Below are 17,505 nucleotides of genomic sequence, written 5' to 3' on the forward strand. Positions count from 1 at the left end.
TTTACATATTTTATCCTGCTTACATGGTATCCGTTAAAGTTTTACTAATTTTAATTTTACATTTGTAAAATCCCAAAGTATCATCCAAAACTAGAATAATTTCAACCTGAATGATTGATGATAAGTTAAAGGAAATTCAGCTGTAATATATAATACTTAAATTATGAAGCCTTTTGAGCCCCATAATATCAGTATCTTAAGATTTGGATGTACATAATTATGCTTGATCCCAAACCTTTACATGACTAGTGAAATACATATTACACATAGGCATGAATATAAAAATTCTGCTTTGGAAAAAAGATAATTTAACCTTAACTAGCTCCAATTTTTTACCTCTTAAGACCAAGTCCTTTATTGAATCGTGTTAAAGCCTAGAATTGTGATTTGGAGTGTCTGTTTAAACTACATTATTATTACATATTACTACAGGGCATTGATTTTATTGGTTGTTTCATTGCTGACCAAAAGAGAATAAAATGTATAATTGTATTTGTTATTTCAGGGCTTACCAAAAGTGCACAAAATGTACATATTCAACTTGCTGTCGCAACATGGTTAGTAAGCATGCACAGGTGTTCCACCCTAATGGAAAATCAAAGAGTGGCTGTTACAGAATTGGTCCTCCTATCATTATGCCTGAACCAATGTACTGCATATGTGGCTTTAGTACTCGTAGTGGTAACCATCTCGGTAAGTGGATATTAAGTGGACTTTTTAATATTACAGTTCCCATATTTTAAAATGTCTAGTTTATTTATAGATTACAGTAAATATAATAGTTTTTTAGCTAGTGAAGGCTGAATGGTAGACTTGATAAAGAGAAGAACTATGTATTTCTGGCTTACCTTCTCGTGCCTTGTTCAGTTTTATATATTCCTCAGTCATTTTCTAGAAAATTTTGCAGGTAGAAAATTTATTTTTAAGCACATACACTTTCTCATAATGACTATTACATGGATTTATTTTGTCATACTGAAGTGTACTCAAGTTTCGAAACTTCAGCAAATATGGGTGGATTTAGTCTATGTATTTAAGTGAAGAAACTATTTCTTACAAAGCCAATTTCCACAATCTATGGGTTTCACGGATGCTTTTATTGGCAGGAAGTCATGTAGTTCTATTATTTTATTGTTGCATTATAATGTTATACATATCTTAGGTTTTAATAATCCTCTTTAATGGGCATGTCAGTATGCAGTACTTCTGCAGTCATTTAAGTATCTATTAACCAAATATAATTTCAAGTCTGGTAATTTGACATATATTAATGAAATTTAAATTATAATTAGTAGTGATTGAAAAAATTGTAAATAGTCCATTGTAAACAATACTATAGATTGGTGGTAAAGTTAGTTATTTATTGAACCCAACTTTAAGACTTGTCATTCAGTAGGGTGAAGTTCATGAATGCTCTTTTCTAGTGGGAGTGATCTTTGTTTAGTCAGCATTTCCAGGCTTGGCTCCTATGCTATGAATGACCTTGAATGTCTTCTTATACTTACTTACCCAACCCAATTTTTCTGTCAAAAAAGGCACATGTATGCATGACAAACTACAGAATGATTAAAGAGATAGGGTGTTGGAAGAAAAAAAATGAAATAAAGGAGTAATAATAAGTAATTAAATTAGGAAGAAAGAAGAGAAATATGAATGATGGTTAAGTAAAACTTTTATAAGGAACGCTGATAGAGGTTCTAAGAAAAAAAAAATTAATTAAATTCCTGTAGAGGCTGAAAACTTAGTGGACATAGCAAAATGCTGTACTTCACTCTCTATAGTGTCCCTTTGGCATTGGTGCAGCACATTGTATACCCAGCACTTAGGATCTTGTTTATGTAATGCCTTAGGACAAAGTTCAAGACCAGGGTCTGAATTTGTTTTTCTACTTATTTTTAGTACGCAATTAGCATTTTGTATTATTTAGGTTTGAAGATGGGGCTTTGTCATGGATAATGTATTTGCTGTATGCATTTTGCTAATGCTGTAGTAAGCATAAGATGCATTAGTTTGGATAATTGAAGGATTACTGAAATAGCTGAATGCGAAAGATTTACCACTTATATTCTATTTTTTTGTATATATATATATATTTATATTATATATATATAATATATATATATTATGCCCCTGAGCTTAGCATTATTTAAAATATGTGTATATTAGAAATGAAATTTTGCATTTTATTGGACGTAATGATTGCACTCTTCATGCATGTGTATTTAGATTTAAAAAAAAAAAAATTGTATTGGTGATGGAGTTTATCTGTGATCAAAATTTCTGAAAAGATGAATTTGTTCATGAAACTTACCTGTCAGATATATATATAGCTGTATTTTTCCGAATCCGACAGAAATTTAAACACTTACGACACACGCAGTGGGAGTCAGGTGGTTAGTACCCATTCCCGCCGCTGGGAGGCGGGTATCAGGAATCATTCCCATTTTCTATTCATAATTTTTCTGTCGCCGGTGCTGAAAACACCTGTTTTCAGTACCTCCGTCTTAGGATTTTGGAAACTTCATTGTCGCTAAGTATCCTAATTGTCTTTTGATTATTTACTTGGATTTGTGGCTAGGCATACGCTATCTTAAATTGATTTGAATTTGATTCATTTTTGCATAAAATATCTGAATCTAGTTAGGCTAGTTTCAGACGGGGTTGTCTGCAAAGAGAGGGTGTGGCTACCGAAAGCTTCGGTAGATTCGCACTTGGTATGTACGAGGGGTATGGGTCTTGCTTCTTTGTTGAGATTTGTCATGTAAGGAGTTGTAGACTTGTCCATTCCGTATGGAAGACGTATGATTCGTATGTACGCAATTAATCAGTAAACATGTCTAATTCCGTAAGGAAGACGTATGATTCGTATGTACGCAATTAATCAGTAACAAAAGTCAGGGTAGTGAACCTGCTAACCTTCCTGTAGACTTTATTTTGCATAACCCTGTAGTATGGCCTACGGGCTATGTATATGTCTATGAGAGGTGCTCGCTCTCCTTCATTGCTGTGAAGTGCTACTTCTGTAATTGTTACTCCTAACCCTGCAGTGTTGCCTTCGGGCCCTAAGCAGTGTCTGTAGAGGAATTGCCCTTTCTCTGATACTCTTTCGATTCGTAACTTAGAATCGAAAGTGCTTGCTTTAGAGAGTAAAAGTGAAGTGCAGAAGTGCAGTGATACCCCTTGTGTAGTGGAGGGTGCGTCAGATCGGCCTCGTTTCGCCTCTAGGCCGGGACCTCTGCTTGACTCCCAGAACCAGGGAGAGAGCATGTCGAAAGCCGAAGGAGGGTTACGAGGAACCCCCACCGATCTGGCGTGCCTTCGGCAGTTTCTGATGAAAAATCCCCAGACTGCCTAAGTGCGTGCACGTGCACGAATCCTGAAGGATTGCTTCTCGTCCTCCGAAGCGTCCTCACGCGAGGGGTTGGAGCTTTCGGATGGACTCGCGCCCTCTAAATAGAAGCTTTATAGAAGAGGACGCTTCACGTCCTCTCTCTCTCTCTCTCGTTATGCGTTTCAGTGAGAAGTAAGAAGGCGAACGTCGCCTGAACTCGTGTCCGTCTTTCCACCGAGAAATACGTAAAAGAAGTCATAGTAGCAGTAAGCTTTTTGAGAGCGGACGCCCAAGCCAGGGGCGCGCGGGTGCACGCCAAGCGCGCGCCAGTTTAGGACGCCGAGCGTGCGCGCAGTGGGACGCCGAGCGCGCTCCAGTGGACGCCGAGCGTGCACCAGCGCACGCCAGGTGTGTCGCCTGGCTGAACGTTTCTGTTGAACTCTTCAAGCTCTTGTTTCAGATTTGGGCTTAAAGAATTTTTACCTCTACCTTCGATGATACCTTCTACCTCACCTGCAAAGAATGTGAAGTAGGCAGTGCTTCGGAGGAAGCTTAAAGTGAACAGACAACTTCTTCTTCGAAACCCAGCAAGACATCGGGTTTCGTGAATTCAAGAGGTGTGTGTCAATTAATATTGCTTTTCGCATAGGTGGATGGAGTTAAGGAAAGCTCAAGGGAAGTTCTCGTTTGCACTACCGCAAGCTTTGCCTTTCTGCCAATAAATTTAAGTTGCCACTACCGCAGTCAAGACTTTGCGATAAGGCAGTTACGGGTTATAAAGGCTCGATGTCCTGCACGTCAGGACTCTCGGCAACGTTCAGTAGGATTCTTGCAAAGGCACTCGTCAAAAGTACGCTCTTCAGGAAAGCGCAAGACAGGACTTCCTTTGCCATACTGCCAATAAATTTTAAGCTTTAGCAGGCATTAGTTGTGATACGGGAGAGGAAGCTGGTTGGAGAGTTTCTTCCTCTTCCCAGGATAATTTTGCAAGCTTTTTAGCCCATCTGAAAGGGCTTTTCAGATGAATAGATTTTTGTTAGTTCCTAGTCGGGGGACTACGCTGCCGAATTGAACATCGTCGTTCTACCTGACGTAAGCCAGTCTCTTAACAGGAGGATTCTTGCCCCTTCCTCGTTTGAGACGGGAATCGGAAAATAAAATGCTCGACTTCCTGGATTACGTTTTGTCAATCAGTGACTTTCCCCCATTGACAATATACTATCGTTTTGTCAAGTAAGTGGGTATCCCCTCATTGACAAAATATCTCTTTGTCCTGTAAATGGGTTAGTTCTCATTGACAAACATCTCATTAACTTGATATTGCGTAAGCGAATAAGCTCTTATTGACAAGATTCGGAAGAGCTCTCATTCGTCATTCGCAGACTCGTACAAGAAATAGACTTGTAGACTACGTCAATGAACGCTTATGTCCATAACATAAGAAGCTTGAGCTGACTGCTTCGATTCTCCTAAGTTTTGTTCATGAAACTTGCCTGTCAGATATGTATGTAGCTGTATTTCCGAATTCAGCTATATATATGTCTGCCATGTAAGTATGAACAAACTTTATTGTGATATAATTTCATATTTTGCCTTGCGTTATTTTATTTCTGGTTGGTTCAAGTCATATACGCTTGCTGTAGTTACCTCTTGGATGGCAACCGAGAGGTCTATGGTCCATTTTAAGGACATTTAATCGTTACTCCCTGCAGCCTTCCAGGAGTTTCCGATTTATCTTTTACCGTTGTATGGTAGTGTTCTGACGACACAAAACACATCTATATATTTAGCGTTTTCTGTTTCGCTTAAATATACCAGCTTGAGAGTCTCTTTATGCTAAAAATAACGGACCTTTTTCTTCATAGAATAGGGTAGCTGGCAACCCAGGCATAAAGTTAAGAGACGACGATGACGGACGATCGTAAGCTGCTGCTGTCACTGTCCTCTCCTCCCAGTCAAACGAGCCAGTACCCAGCTCGTTCGCTGTCATGCGCGGTAGGTTACGTCTCTCTCTCCTGCGGGATGACTGAACTAACCGTATCTCTGTGCTGGCAGTTACGTCTCTCTCTCCTCCGCGGGATTGACTGACTTAAACTGTATCTCTGCCCTACAATCACAGACTTTAGCCTAAGATTGAGGGGATTTCTTACATGAATGAATAAACATTGCATTCGTTTGGCCTTAATATGTCCTACAGAGATGAATCTTACTCCTTTCGGTGCTCGTTACCGCACGGTTATAGGACTACGAGTCTACCACAACATTGCACTATTATATGCTCTCTTGCTTAGGCAAAGCGCAGCCTTATTAGGGAAGTAAACATACTGTGTGAGGGAATGGATGAGCTTGCTGGGGACCATTTCCTTCCTAAAGAAGTTTGTTTCCCTGAATAGACTGCAATTCAGACCTCTACAGTTTTTTCCTACCGGGAAACTGAAATTTTATTAAAGATCTAGGAATGATTTCTGAACATCTCTCGGTGCGTTAAGTATCTCTTGAGGTGATAGAAAGAAGGTGCCGGACATCTGGAGAGGGTTTCAGATGTCCTGGATCATAATCTGAAAGAAGTGGGAAGCAATTCAGTCGTCCCTCCAGTCCTCGAAACGAGTTTTTGGAACCATGGTCCATATCAACTCTTGATCTTCCACAGCTCTCTCATATCTTAGGAAGTATCTCTCTCGGTCCCACGGTTCGGGTTTACGAGAAAGAGCCTATTATAACAACAGGCGTAGAATGGAACGATCCTCTAGAGGTTCGTTACAGGATTGCAAAAGTCCGTACGAATCGTCTCGATCGAAGGCAGCAACTACTGACTTCCGAGTGGAATCTTTCTTTAGAAGTATGTTTAGAGTGTGGAGACTTTAGGGACGTCCTTTCATTCATCTCTTCGCTAGGTTGAGGACGAAGAGGCTTCTTCTTCTCTGCTCCCTTATTCTCGATCCGGGAGCGGTAACATTAAACGCCATCCTATGATATTGAACGGGGATGGATGTTTAGTCTCTTTTCCCCTTTTTCAATCGCTTAGGAAATGTAATAAGATGATTTATATCATCACAGGAAGCGACAATGACGCTAATCGCCCCATGTTGGCCATTCAAGATCCTAGATTCACAGAGGTCACGTCCTTCCAAGGACCTTTTCCGAGAGAGTCGGTCTCCTTTAACACGAAAGGTACCTATAACCTCTCCGCTCTGAGTCTGACTACGTTCAGACTATCGAGATTTTGACAGCATAAGATTGCAGTCTTCCCTTTCCGTTTGAAGAATGGGATAAGCTGGCAGTCACAGCTATTAAAGAATACGCAAATATGTTGTTGACGGCCTTTGGGCTCAGAGATTTGCTTCTGTCAAACAACAAAGCCCTTCACGATCTTTGAGTTCTGTGAAATCTCGAAACTCGCTCACCATCTACTTTTTGTCTCACCTGTTTTCTCGGAGTCAGACACTCGTGCGAGATCAGGAGACATATAGTAGCCCTGAGTTTCTTGTTGACGAAGTCGGTTGCGTTTATACACCCCGATGATCGTTTAAACATGAGACCAGGTTGGACTGTCAGGCATTCGTCCTTCGGGACTGAATCGCCTTTTTGCTCCTCGCTCCTTTCTCCTGGCACCAGAAGCTCGAGTCAGGAGTGGCTCAGGAGTTGATTCGCTAACGACGTTGGGTTGCGTTGATACACCCCCCAAGGTTTGCTTAGCTTGAATCGCCCAGGCAGTCCAGACACTCATCCTTCAGCGAAGAATAGTGCTTTATGTTCTTCAGGGTACAGCCTTGCTGTCCTTGATTCGTCTGACTGGTCAACTGGTTGGTCACCTGACGTTAGTACAGACGAACTGACTGTGCATGTCCAGATCGAAGCTTTCAATATGGAACTTAGACATAGTCTGAAGTTCTTGATGTCAAAGCATTCGAACATCTCCTACCTGTTAACTTCTTGCATGTGATCAGGAAGGCATTTTTCTAACCACCCTAGATACGACAAAGAGGGTTAGTGAGATTTTAAGCCATCGTCACAAGTTTTGGCTTTAGAGAACACAAGGCGGTGTGCTCTCTAAGCTTTTCGTTATGGCCTAAGAATGGAAACCCGTTTTGTCCTGGGCCAGGAGCTTGGAAGCAAGGATGGCACAAGTTAGTGGGCAGGAGCCAGAGAGAGTCCTGTGCCCTGTCAGGTCTCTCAAGTTTTATCTACATAAAACTCAAGAAAGTCGAAGTCGTACGGACAATCTGCTGTGTTCCGAAAGACCAGACTTGCCCATATCGAAGAACACCCTGGCTTTATTGTTAAGGAGTTCTTTCAAAAAGCTCCTTCTTTGTGTTTGCACAAAGATTTGAAATCTTTTGATTTGAATGCTCACGAGGTGAGGGCGCGGCCTCGGAAGCATTTCAACAGAGTATGGCACTCAGCAACATCCTGAGTACCATGTTTTAGCGAAGCAACTCTGTGTTCAATTCACACTCCCTGCGAGATGTGAAGATGGCATATGAGATCTGCTGCTCGCTAGGGCCATACGTGTCTGCAGACACAATCTTGGGGGCAAGAAGTACCACTCATCCTATCCTGTAGAAAATGGTTTAGGAAGAGCTCTTAATTTAGTAGTTGAGTCGCCGACAACGGTGACTTCTTAACTCTTAAGCCTTAGTTAACACACCTTAACTTTGGCTAGGTGGGTCAGGTGGTGATATATATTTTATATATATATTTATTTTACTTCTTAGCCCTCATGGTATGGTCAATATGGTCTAGTCACGTCGTGGTCTCGCCCCCTGTTGACAGATCATCTGGAGTGCACCAGCTATATAGCCTCTACCCTCGTGGCAACTCTAGTAGCACAAGCAGACTTACGCGGCAGTAACCACGAAGTCAGCTATGCTAACAGGTAAGGAATCAAGATATCAATTATCTGCATATATATGTTCCTAAAATCTTCTATTCTGTCTACTCCCACCACCAAAGGTGGGATTCAGCTATATATATATCTGACAGGTAAGTTTCATGAACAAAATGATATTGTAATGATACAATTAAGTTTGTTCATACTTACCTGGCAGATATATATAATCAAGTACCCACCCACCTCCCCTCAGGAGACAGTGGAATAAAAATTATGAATAGAAAATGGGAATGATTCCTGATACCCGCCTCCCAGCGGCGGGAATGGGTACTAACCACCTGACTCCCACTGCGTGTGTCGTAAGTGTTTAAATTTCTGTCGGATTCGGAAAAATACAGCTATATATATATCTGCCAGTAAGTATGAACAAACTTAATTGTATCATTACAATATCATATTTATAATATAGTACCATCTTTGCAGCCTATCACTTGTATGTTTGGACATACAGTATTAAAAATAGTTAATAGAGTCACTGCTTTTTGTAACACTCCTTAGAATCTTATATAACTGCAGTATTAGTAACTAATTGCCCATGACGTGCATTTTATGAGAAAAATGTCCCTTTGTATAGACTGCAATGGCTGTAGTTCAAATAACTTGTTAGAAGTGTATATAATTTATGATGGCAAAATATATATAAAAAAAAAAAAAAAAAATTAGTGTAGAGGTTTTTAAGTACCTGAAACACATTTCCTTGGTATTCACAGAAATTTGCTTTCTCCACATAATTACCATACAAAAATACCATGCATTTCATGAATATATGTTAGTTCCTGTTTATGCTGCAGATTTCAGACTGTATAATTGTACTTGTTTTTTTTCAGTAATGTTGAGACCAACCTCATAAAGCAATACCTTTTGTAGGAAAATACAATCTTGTTTTGTAAGTTTAATTTGAAATGTCTTATACCAATAGCTCGACATCTTGCGCTGTGTGAGGGGTGGGCGTTTATCAGCTTACACCATCAATGCTGGATGCAATGGTATACCGTGGTGACCCAATGACTCCCAGTGCTTTGGCACTATCAACTTTAGGTTTGAGTAGGATGCTGCCTGGGAGTGTAACACCTGCCCCTCCGCCTGCGCAAGAAACTGGGGAACCCTCATTTGATATGACTCACTTTATGACCATGAGTATGGATGTAGATGAAGAAAATGGTGAGTCCCAGGTTGCCCTATAAATTAAAAATAAATAATAAGCATTTATTTTAAATATTTAAGTTTACAAGTTTGTTTTGAAATAATATTAAAAGCAAAATTTTAACATTGGGGAAACCTTTATCTAAATTTAAGAGATTTTTTATATATAGTTATGTAAAATATCTCGTAAATTTCAAATGAAAGTAAATCTTTTGTAGCAGAGCCAAATTACTTAACATTGAAATATTCAATTCTATTGTGTACATACTTATAACATGACACCTCAACATGCAGTATCCTGGAGCAACTTGCTTAATGTATATTGTACAGGAATTCATTAGAAACCTATCCTAACTTTGCCTTTCAGAGAGTTTTGTAATTATGAAATGTGAAAAATAAAATTTATCAATTCAGGGTTCACTGAATTTCAAGGAAAAATAAATAGAGTATGCTGGTACAGTACTACAAAATGAGATCCATATAATGAAATGCCATAAGGGCTTATGTAATAAATACAAAAAGAAAATCCCCATAAACACGAAGCATAATCAAATTTGAATAATTTATCCCATGATCACTGTCCAGGTAAATTTCGACTGATGGTTTTGAGGATTTGAGTGTTAATCATTTAAAAAATAAACTTGTAGAATTGAATTGTGTGTATAATAGCTAATCATTTTTTTTTTTGTTTTTTTTTTTTTTAAGTACAGGTGGTTTTACATACTGTTTCACTTTACTCCCTTAATGGTTTTATAAACAATGCGATTGTAAAGCCATTGTTGTCATTAAAATCTTTCTACTCAAACCCCAAGGTACAATTTTAGACTTGTAAGAATGAGTCAGAGGATCTGTTTTCTGTTAAGTTATGGAAATTGGTGCAAGAAAGTGCCACCTAAAACAGGGAAGGTTAGACATCATTAAACCCTGGGCACAATAAGATGCCTGAGCACACTGGAATATGTACCAATCTAAACACAGGTATAGACAACTTAGTGGAGTTAATACATCTCAAGATGCGTCAGTTATGTCATAAGTTGAGTTGATGAAGAGGAGTGGTTTTCTTTGTTACACTGACTAGAAGGAAGCAGATGCTGATTGTTTGCCAAAACACAGGATATCAACTTGAATGTAGACCATTTTGATCTATGGAAATCCTAGTTGTTCATACACGAAACAAACCTTCGGTCTTAACATTAGGATTTACTAGCGCCAAGCTGGAAACCGGTAGAATTAAAATTACACTTGTGAGATCCAGGGACTAATGGCATCTATACCAGGTCACGGGGCATGTATACCCAGAATGCCCACGGCTACCTGTGACCCATCAGTTATTTTTCCTACCGCCTTTAAGATAAGACGTTCCGTACTGTCTATCTCATTTAAAGCCGGCCGTTTTTTCAGTTTGCCCGTTCTTTATCCATTTCATTTTTTTATTTTTCATTCCTTTTCTTTCTCCAAGTGTGATCAGTGTGTGGTAAGAGTGTATACGTGGTATGATGGAGAATTTTGCATCAACATCGGGATCGTCTACCGCTTCGAAGAGGAGACAAAGGAAATGCCCAGGAGTCAGTGGCTTCCCTTGTTCTAGGTTCCTAACCTCGGTGTCGACGGATCCTCATCCAACGTGTAGTAGGTGCAGGGAAAACGTATGTACGGTTACTAATCCGTGTTCTGTTTGTCGCGGTTGGTCGGTGGAACAGTGGAAGAAGTTCTATGGGAAAAGCCAATACAAAAGAAAGGGGGTGACGCCATCTTTGGATGACCAAACCTTACCGGCTTCTTTTGTATCGGTAATAAAACCAGGCTGCTCCATATGTTTCTCCACCTGCTTTTGAATTGTCTCATACCCCTTCGGTTTCTCCTAGCGGTTCTGTATCGGAAACGTCAGGAGGGGCCTTGGGTAATTTTATGAATAATTTGCACTCTCCTTTGTTCCCAGCAAGTAGAGGGGGAGATCCGCCATCTTTGTTCCAGGCTCCTGCTACGCAAGCGCATAGGTTAGATGGTACGTGGTCAGCGCTAGGCCCTACCAGGCGTACCAACCTTGGATGGTCTGCTTGCGCATTATATGACGTCACGGTTCCAGCAGGGTCCGGCAGCGCTGAATGTTCCTCATCCCCCGGGCTTGCAATTTATGGGAATTAATGCCGCTGCTTCTCCATCCCACTCAGTATTTACAGCGATGCAGAACGTGGGAGGTAATTTGGCAGCAAACGTGCGGTTACCAGCAGGAAACCTCTCAGTCTCTCCCTACGAGAGCGATGACGTCACAACATACGTCACACTCTGAGATGGCAGGCGTGATGACGTCACAGACCGATTCTCGGCCTTTTTCGCTGCACCCAGACGCTAATACGCCTTCTGATCCGTCAATGCAAACTGTAATGCAGAAGTTACAGGATATAGAGGAGAGAATGAATAAGAGAGACAAAAAGAAAAAGTGTGATTCGCCTTCTTCGTCTTCTTCCTCTAGTTCGGCGTCATCGCTAAGTCCGATAACGTCACGGCGAGCGCCAGTCAAGCGTTGGAGGAGGATTCGGGAGTTCCTAGCGGATCCTCGGGCCAAGAGGAGAAGAATCAATTCTTCCTCTCCTTCGGACGAAGACTGTCATTTCCAAGTCAGCAAGAAGGTCGGAAAAATCAGTGGCTATTAAGCACAAGGTTGCCAGACGAAGCCGTTCGCAAGAGTCCGAACAAGCGAGAGAGGTGACGGCCGGCGAGCTAGCGGCCGAGGCGGAGTTGCCAGTTCGGATCGCAAAAACTGCGATACCTCTGGTAAAATCGACGTTGGCGGCGAAAGGTGCAGCAGAGGATGGAATGCAGATCCCAGTTTCGCCCCGTAAGGCCGTTCAAAATACGTACGAAGGACGATAAGGCTCCTATTAAAAGTACAAAAAAATAGAGAGTTGGCAACCTCGGCGGATACGTTCGTGGAAGGCAGTGTCCGTCTGGATAGAAGGCGAGGCCGGGCTCGCCGACGCTCGAAAAACGATGCCAATGCAATAATAAAGACGAACTTACCTCTGTCTTAAGGGAGCCTTCATCTTGGAGATCTAGACGAGATTCTCGCTCTAGATCCGTGAGCAGAGAAAGAGTGAGACGTTCTCGTTCCCCTGCTGACTATCTGGGATCGAGCCAACAGCGGCCAGCAAAGATCAAAGAGGCCGCGGCCGTAGGGCAGGCGCCGTGGGAATTCCGGGCCGTCTGTCAGAAGATAGGGGCGAGACAACATCTCTCGTGACGGAGAGTGGTACACTAGAGCCGGAGGAAGGAGAAAAACCAAGAGTTTCTGGCCCTCGTATGCAGAGGTTATTGATTTGATTCGTCAATTCAATAGCCTTTCGGAGAAGACAGAAAACACCGGCCAGTATGCTTCCTTCCTGGAATTGACATGGCGTTTGGACTAAAGAGGGATACCAAGGTGTCGTATGAATTGCCTTGTTCGAGTCATGCGGAATCGGTCTTGCAACACGTAAACGCAAAGATTGCAGGGAGGGATAATTCCTTAAGATCTAATAGATCATTTAAATTTATTCCCCCTCCAATGATAAAGCAAAGGAAATATTATACGACACCGAAGGTCCCCTTTGCTGTCTAGACAAATGAACCCTAATGTTGTAAGGTTAAGGCCTGGATTAACCTTGGATCAGGTTAAAATGGAGTGCCCTTCGATGACGTACCAAGAGGCTGCCACGTTAGAAGCAACAGCTTCTTCTGTCTTTCAGGCTGCGTCCTGGTTAGACCTTTGGTCAACAGCAGTGGCGAAAAATTGCATCCTCGGAAGCAAAACAAGGAAAGTAGTAGATGAACCCATTGTTCATTAGATTACTACAGTCAGGGTCCAAGGCGATTGCGTACCTGACAAACGTAAGTGCCAATGTTTGGGCAAATATCCTGCTAATGAGGAGAGATGCAGCATTGGCTAGACTAAGCCGCAATGTGGATTTGGATTCCCTGTTAGCAATGAGGAATGGGGATATCTTGGAATCGCAACTACTGTTGCCAGAGGTCATACTGGAAGAAGCGATAGATAGAAGAAGGATGGACACTAACGATAGGTTGGTGCAACAGGCAGTTAGGAAAACCTCTAACAGTCAAACTATTCCTTTGGAGGGAAGACAACAGCAGATGTCTCGAAAGAAAAAAACCAGTGAGACATAGCATCCTAATAGAGTCACAAGACCCTCTTCCCCAAAGAGGATAACTCATCGGCCCTTTCACAATAGAAACAACAGAGGAAGGGGCAATAGGGGAAGGGGGAGAGGCTCAAGAAGATAGGATGGGCGCCTCCCATCACTCGGCCACACCAGTGGGGGGTTGCCTGGCAAATCACTGGAAGGTGTGGCAGGAACTAGGGGCAGAGCAGTGGGTGGTGGATGTTCTCAGGATCGGGTATTTGATTCCGTTCGAGGTAACCCCGCCCCTGACAGATCAACCATTACCCCACGTCACTTATGCCCACAAATCTCAGAAGGCCACTATTCTGCAGGACGAAGTGAAGAAGATGATGGAAAAAGGAGCTGGTGCAACAAGTATGCAGTCCGACAAAAAAGGCTTCTACAGCAGGTTGTTTTCCTGGTACCCAAAGCCAACGGGGAGTGGAGGACAGTAATAGACCTGTCAACGCTGAATCTGTTTATAAGGAAAACCAGTTTCAAGATGGAAAACTCCGAAAACGGTTCTACAAGCAGTCAGAATCGGAGACTTTATGCTGACAGTCGATCTAAAGGACGCATACTTTCAGATACCAGTCCATCAGTCTTCAAGGAAATTTCTCCGATTCAGTCTTGCAGGGAAAGCTTTCGAGTTCAAGGTCCTGTGCTTCGGATTGACAACGTCTCCTCAAGTTTTTACAAGAGTGTTCACCCTCGTGTCGGCATGGGCGCACGCTCAGGGGATCAGGCTGATAAGATATCTGGACGATTGGCTGGTGATAGCAAAGTCCAGGGAGAAATTACTCAGGGACAGGGCGGCCCTCCTGCAGCTTGTCACAGCCTAGGTATTGTGGTGAATCAGCAGAAGTCGCAGCTGGATCCAAGTCAACGTTTGGAATATCTGGGAATGGTGATAGACACAACACAAGCCAAAGTATTCCCGACAGACCAAAGAGTACAGAAATGCAAACAAGTGGTGAATGCCTTTCTGGGAAAGCAGACACAGCCAGCAAGACAGTGGCAGGTGGTGCTGGGGAATCCTAACCTCCCTGGAGAAGCTAGTACCACAAGGAAGGCTACACCTTCGGTCCCTACAATGGAGGATGAAGGAGTTTTGGTCACCAACAGTAGATCACCCGTACGAGCAAATTCCCTTGTCGGCAGAAGTGAGGAAAGACTTGCTGTGGTGGGTGGACGACGACAATCTGACAGTGGGTGTCCCCCTTCAACAATCCTCCCCAGACCTCTTGCTGTTCTCGGATGCATCACTAGAAAGGCTGGGGAGCCCCATATGGAGGAGTTGATGGTGTCAGCAAAATGGAGTTGCAAGGACAGAGAACTCCATATAAACGTGCTGGAGTTGAAAGCAGCTTTCCTGGCTCTACAAGAATTCAGGGAGAGAGTAAAGGGACACTCGGTGGTATTGATGTCAGACAACACCACAGTAGTAGCTTATATAAACAAGCAAGGAGGCCTAGTTTCTCGGCAGTTACATGTGATGACAGTTCAACTTCACAGTGGGCTATAGAGAACCTGGTAGACATCAAGGCCAGGTATATTCCGGGAAAAAGAAAACAAGAGTGGCCGACAAGTTGAGCCGCAGGGATCAGATTCTGGGAACGGATAACGGTGGGGGGGGGGGGTCCCTACACCAACAGGTAGTGGACAGGATGCTCATGTTGTGGGAAGGACCGATCATAGACCTATTCGCAACCAGGTACAACAAAAAGTTGGAAGTGTATTGTTCAGTAGTCCCGGACGCAGAGGCAGCAGCAGAAGATGCGCTACAACACCCCTGGGACAATCTGGACGTGTACGCATTTCCTCCATTTTGTCTAATCCGTCAGGTTCTGAACAGGGTAATGCGGTCTCAGAACCTCAAGATGACCCTGGTAGCCCCGTTATGGCCGAAAGCAGAGTGGTTTCCAGACCATACTGGAACTCCTAGTAGATGTGCCAAGAGAGTTACCTCCATGGAGCAACCTTCTGTGTCAGCCTCACGTGGAGATGGTACCACCAGTCGGTGAAGTCCCTATCGCTTCACGGGTGGAGACTGTCAAGTATCTCCTCCGAGAGCGAGGGGTTTTCGCAGAAAGCAGCAACTCAGATGGCAGGTAATATCAGAAAATCATCTGCGACAGTATCCAAGGGAAAGTGGTCAGCATACTGTGATTGGTGTCGTAGGGGGAACGTGTCTCCACTCGGTACCACTATTCAGCAGTTAGCAGACTTTCTGATATATCTAGAACAGAAAAACATATGTCTGTATCTGCAGTGAAGGGGTACAGGGCTGCTCTAGCCTCAGTCTTACGAATGAAAAGGAGTGGACATATCGTCTTCATGGGAGTTGGCCATGCTGATGAGGAGCTTTGAACAGTCATGCCCACCAAAGGAGCTAAAAACCCAGATTGGGATCTGACCAAGGTACTGAGTAGTCTGACAAAAACCCCCTTACGAACCACTAAGGCAGTCCACGGATAGGAGCCTGACCCTGGAAGACAGTTTCTTCTTATTTGGCCCTGGCTTCAACCCAAAAGGGTGGGGGAGAGCTATATGGCCCTCTCATATCTCATAACGCACTCGGAGGAAGGTTTGGAGATCAATGGTCTGTGTAGTTGTCCCAGAATTCGTGGCAAAGACCCAAAATCCAACAATAGTAGACGGCAGATTCGACTCCTTTACCATACCTTCCTTGGCAGACTTTGTAGACAGCGACAAAGCTGAAATGCTCCTGTGCCCCGTCAGGGCACTAAGGGAGTACTTAAAGAGAACAAGGCACCTCAGGCCGGGGTGCCAGAGGTTGTTCGTAAGTACAGGGACGGAACAAGAAGGAAGTGTCCAAGAATACAATATCATTTTGGCTAAGGGAGACAATCAGAAATGCTTATACTGCAGAAGACAGAGGGTCAGATAGCCAGGTGGGAGCTAGAGCTCATGACATCAGGGGTGTGAGTGCTTCCCTAGCATTTAAGAAGAACATGTCTGTGGATAAAATTCTGAAAGCTGGCGTGTGGAAGCGCCAAAAACAACTTTCACCTCATTTTATTGAAAGATGTTTGCCCATAGATCCTTGGACACCTTTTCCTTGGGTCCAGTGGTGGCGGCCCAACAAGTGATATAGTTCATCCAGTGCCCCTTCCGGGGGGTCAGTTTGCGTCTAGTCTAAGATGAAGGTATGAATGTAGAATGAATGGGAAGACTGGTCTTTTTTCTTTAATACTTTCTTCCTACTCCTTTAAATCACGGGCAATATGAGGAGAGTACCGTCATGTGCTGGAACGGACTAGATGCAGGTGAGATGGTCAGCCATACTGTGAAGCTATCTTAGCTGATGATTATACTTTTCAGTAGCAACACACCCTCGGATAATAAGGAAAGAGGGGTGAAGGTGGATCCAGTCGCAAGGGACAAGAGTAAACAGTAGAATGGTATCTACACCCAGTGGGAGGAAACCAATAGATCCGCTTATATCTTTGGTCCTAGGTTCATTGGCCATTCTCTAGAATTTCCCTATATATTCGGAAATGGATAAGGTGGCAAACTTCCAGTCAGTTGTAGAGACTTACCTCCCTCCAATAGTAAGTCTATCCCTAATGTTAAGACCGAAGGTTTGTTTCGTGTATGAACAAATACCAAACTTGTAACTTAATTTGTATTTTTCATAACTAACAAACCTGAGGTTCTTACCAGTTAAAGGCCCACCTCGAACCACCCCTCTAGCAGTCTAAACTGGGCTTAGAAATATAACTGATGGGTCACAGGTAGCCGTGGGCATTCTGGGTATACATGCCCCGTGACCTGGTATAGATGCCATTAGTCCCTGGATCTCACAAGTGTAATTTTAATTCTACCGGTTTCCAGCTTGGCGCTAGTAAATCCTAATGTTAAGACCTCAGGTTTGTTAGTTATGAAAAATACAAATTAGTTACAAATTTGGTATATTCTAGATATGTGTATGAATTCTTGATACACTGACTATCAGCTGG

General features: G+C 42.8%; 1 protein-coding gene across 1 annotated transcript in view; it reads left to right on the forward strand.

The window, feature by feature from the left end:
• Positions 1–17,505, forward strand: part of LOC135202248 (uncharacterized) — a 224,928-nt gene that overhangs the window by 203,568 nt on the left and 3,855 nt on the right. Inside the window, 3 exon segments of the mRNA XM_064231528.1 lie at positions 506–693; positions 9,142–9,167; positions 9,170–9,383. Coding sequence (XP_064087598.1) covers positions 506–693; positions 9,142–9,167; positions 9,170–9,383 — 428 coding nt within the window.

Source organism: Macrobrachium nipponense, chromosome 30 (assembly GCF_015104395.2).
Source record: "Macrobrachium nipponense isolate FS-2020 chromosome 30, ASM1510439v2, whole genome shotgun sequence".
Classification (NCBI taxonomy): domain Eukaryota; kingdom Metazoa; phylum Arthropoda; class Malacostraca; order Decapoda; family Palaemonidae; genus Macrobrachium; species Macrobrachium nipponense.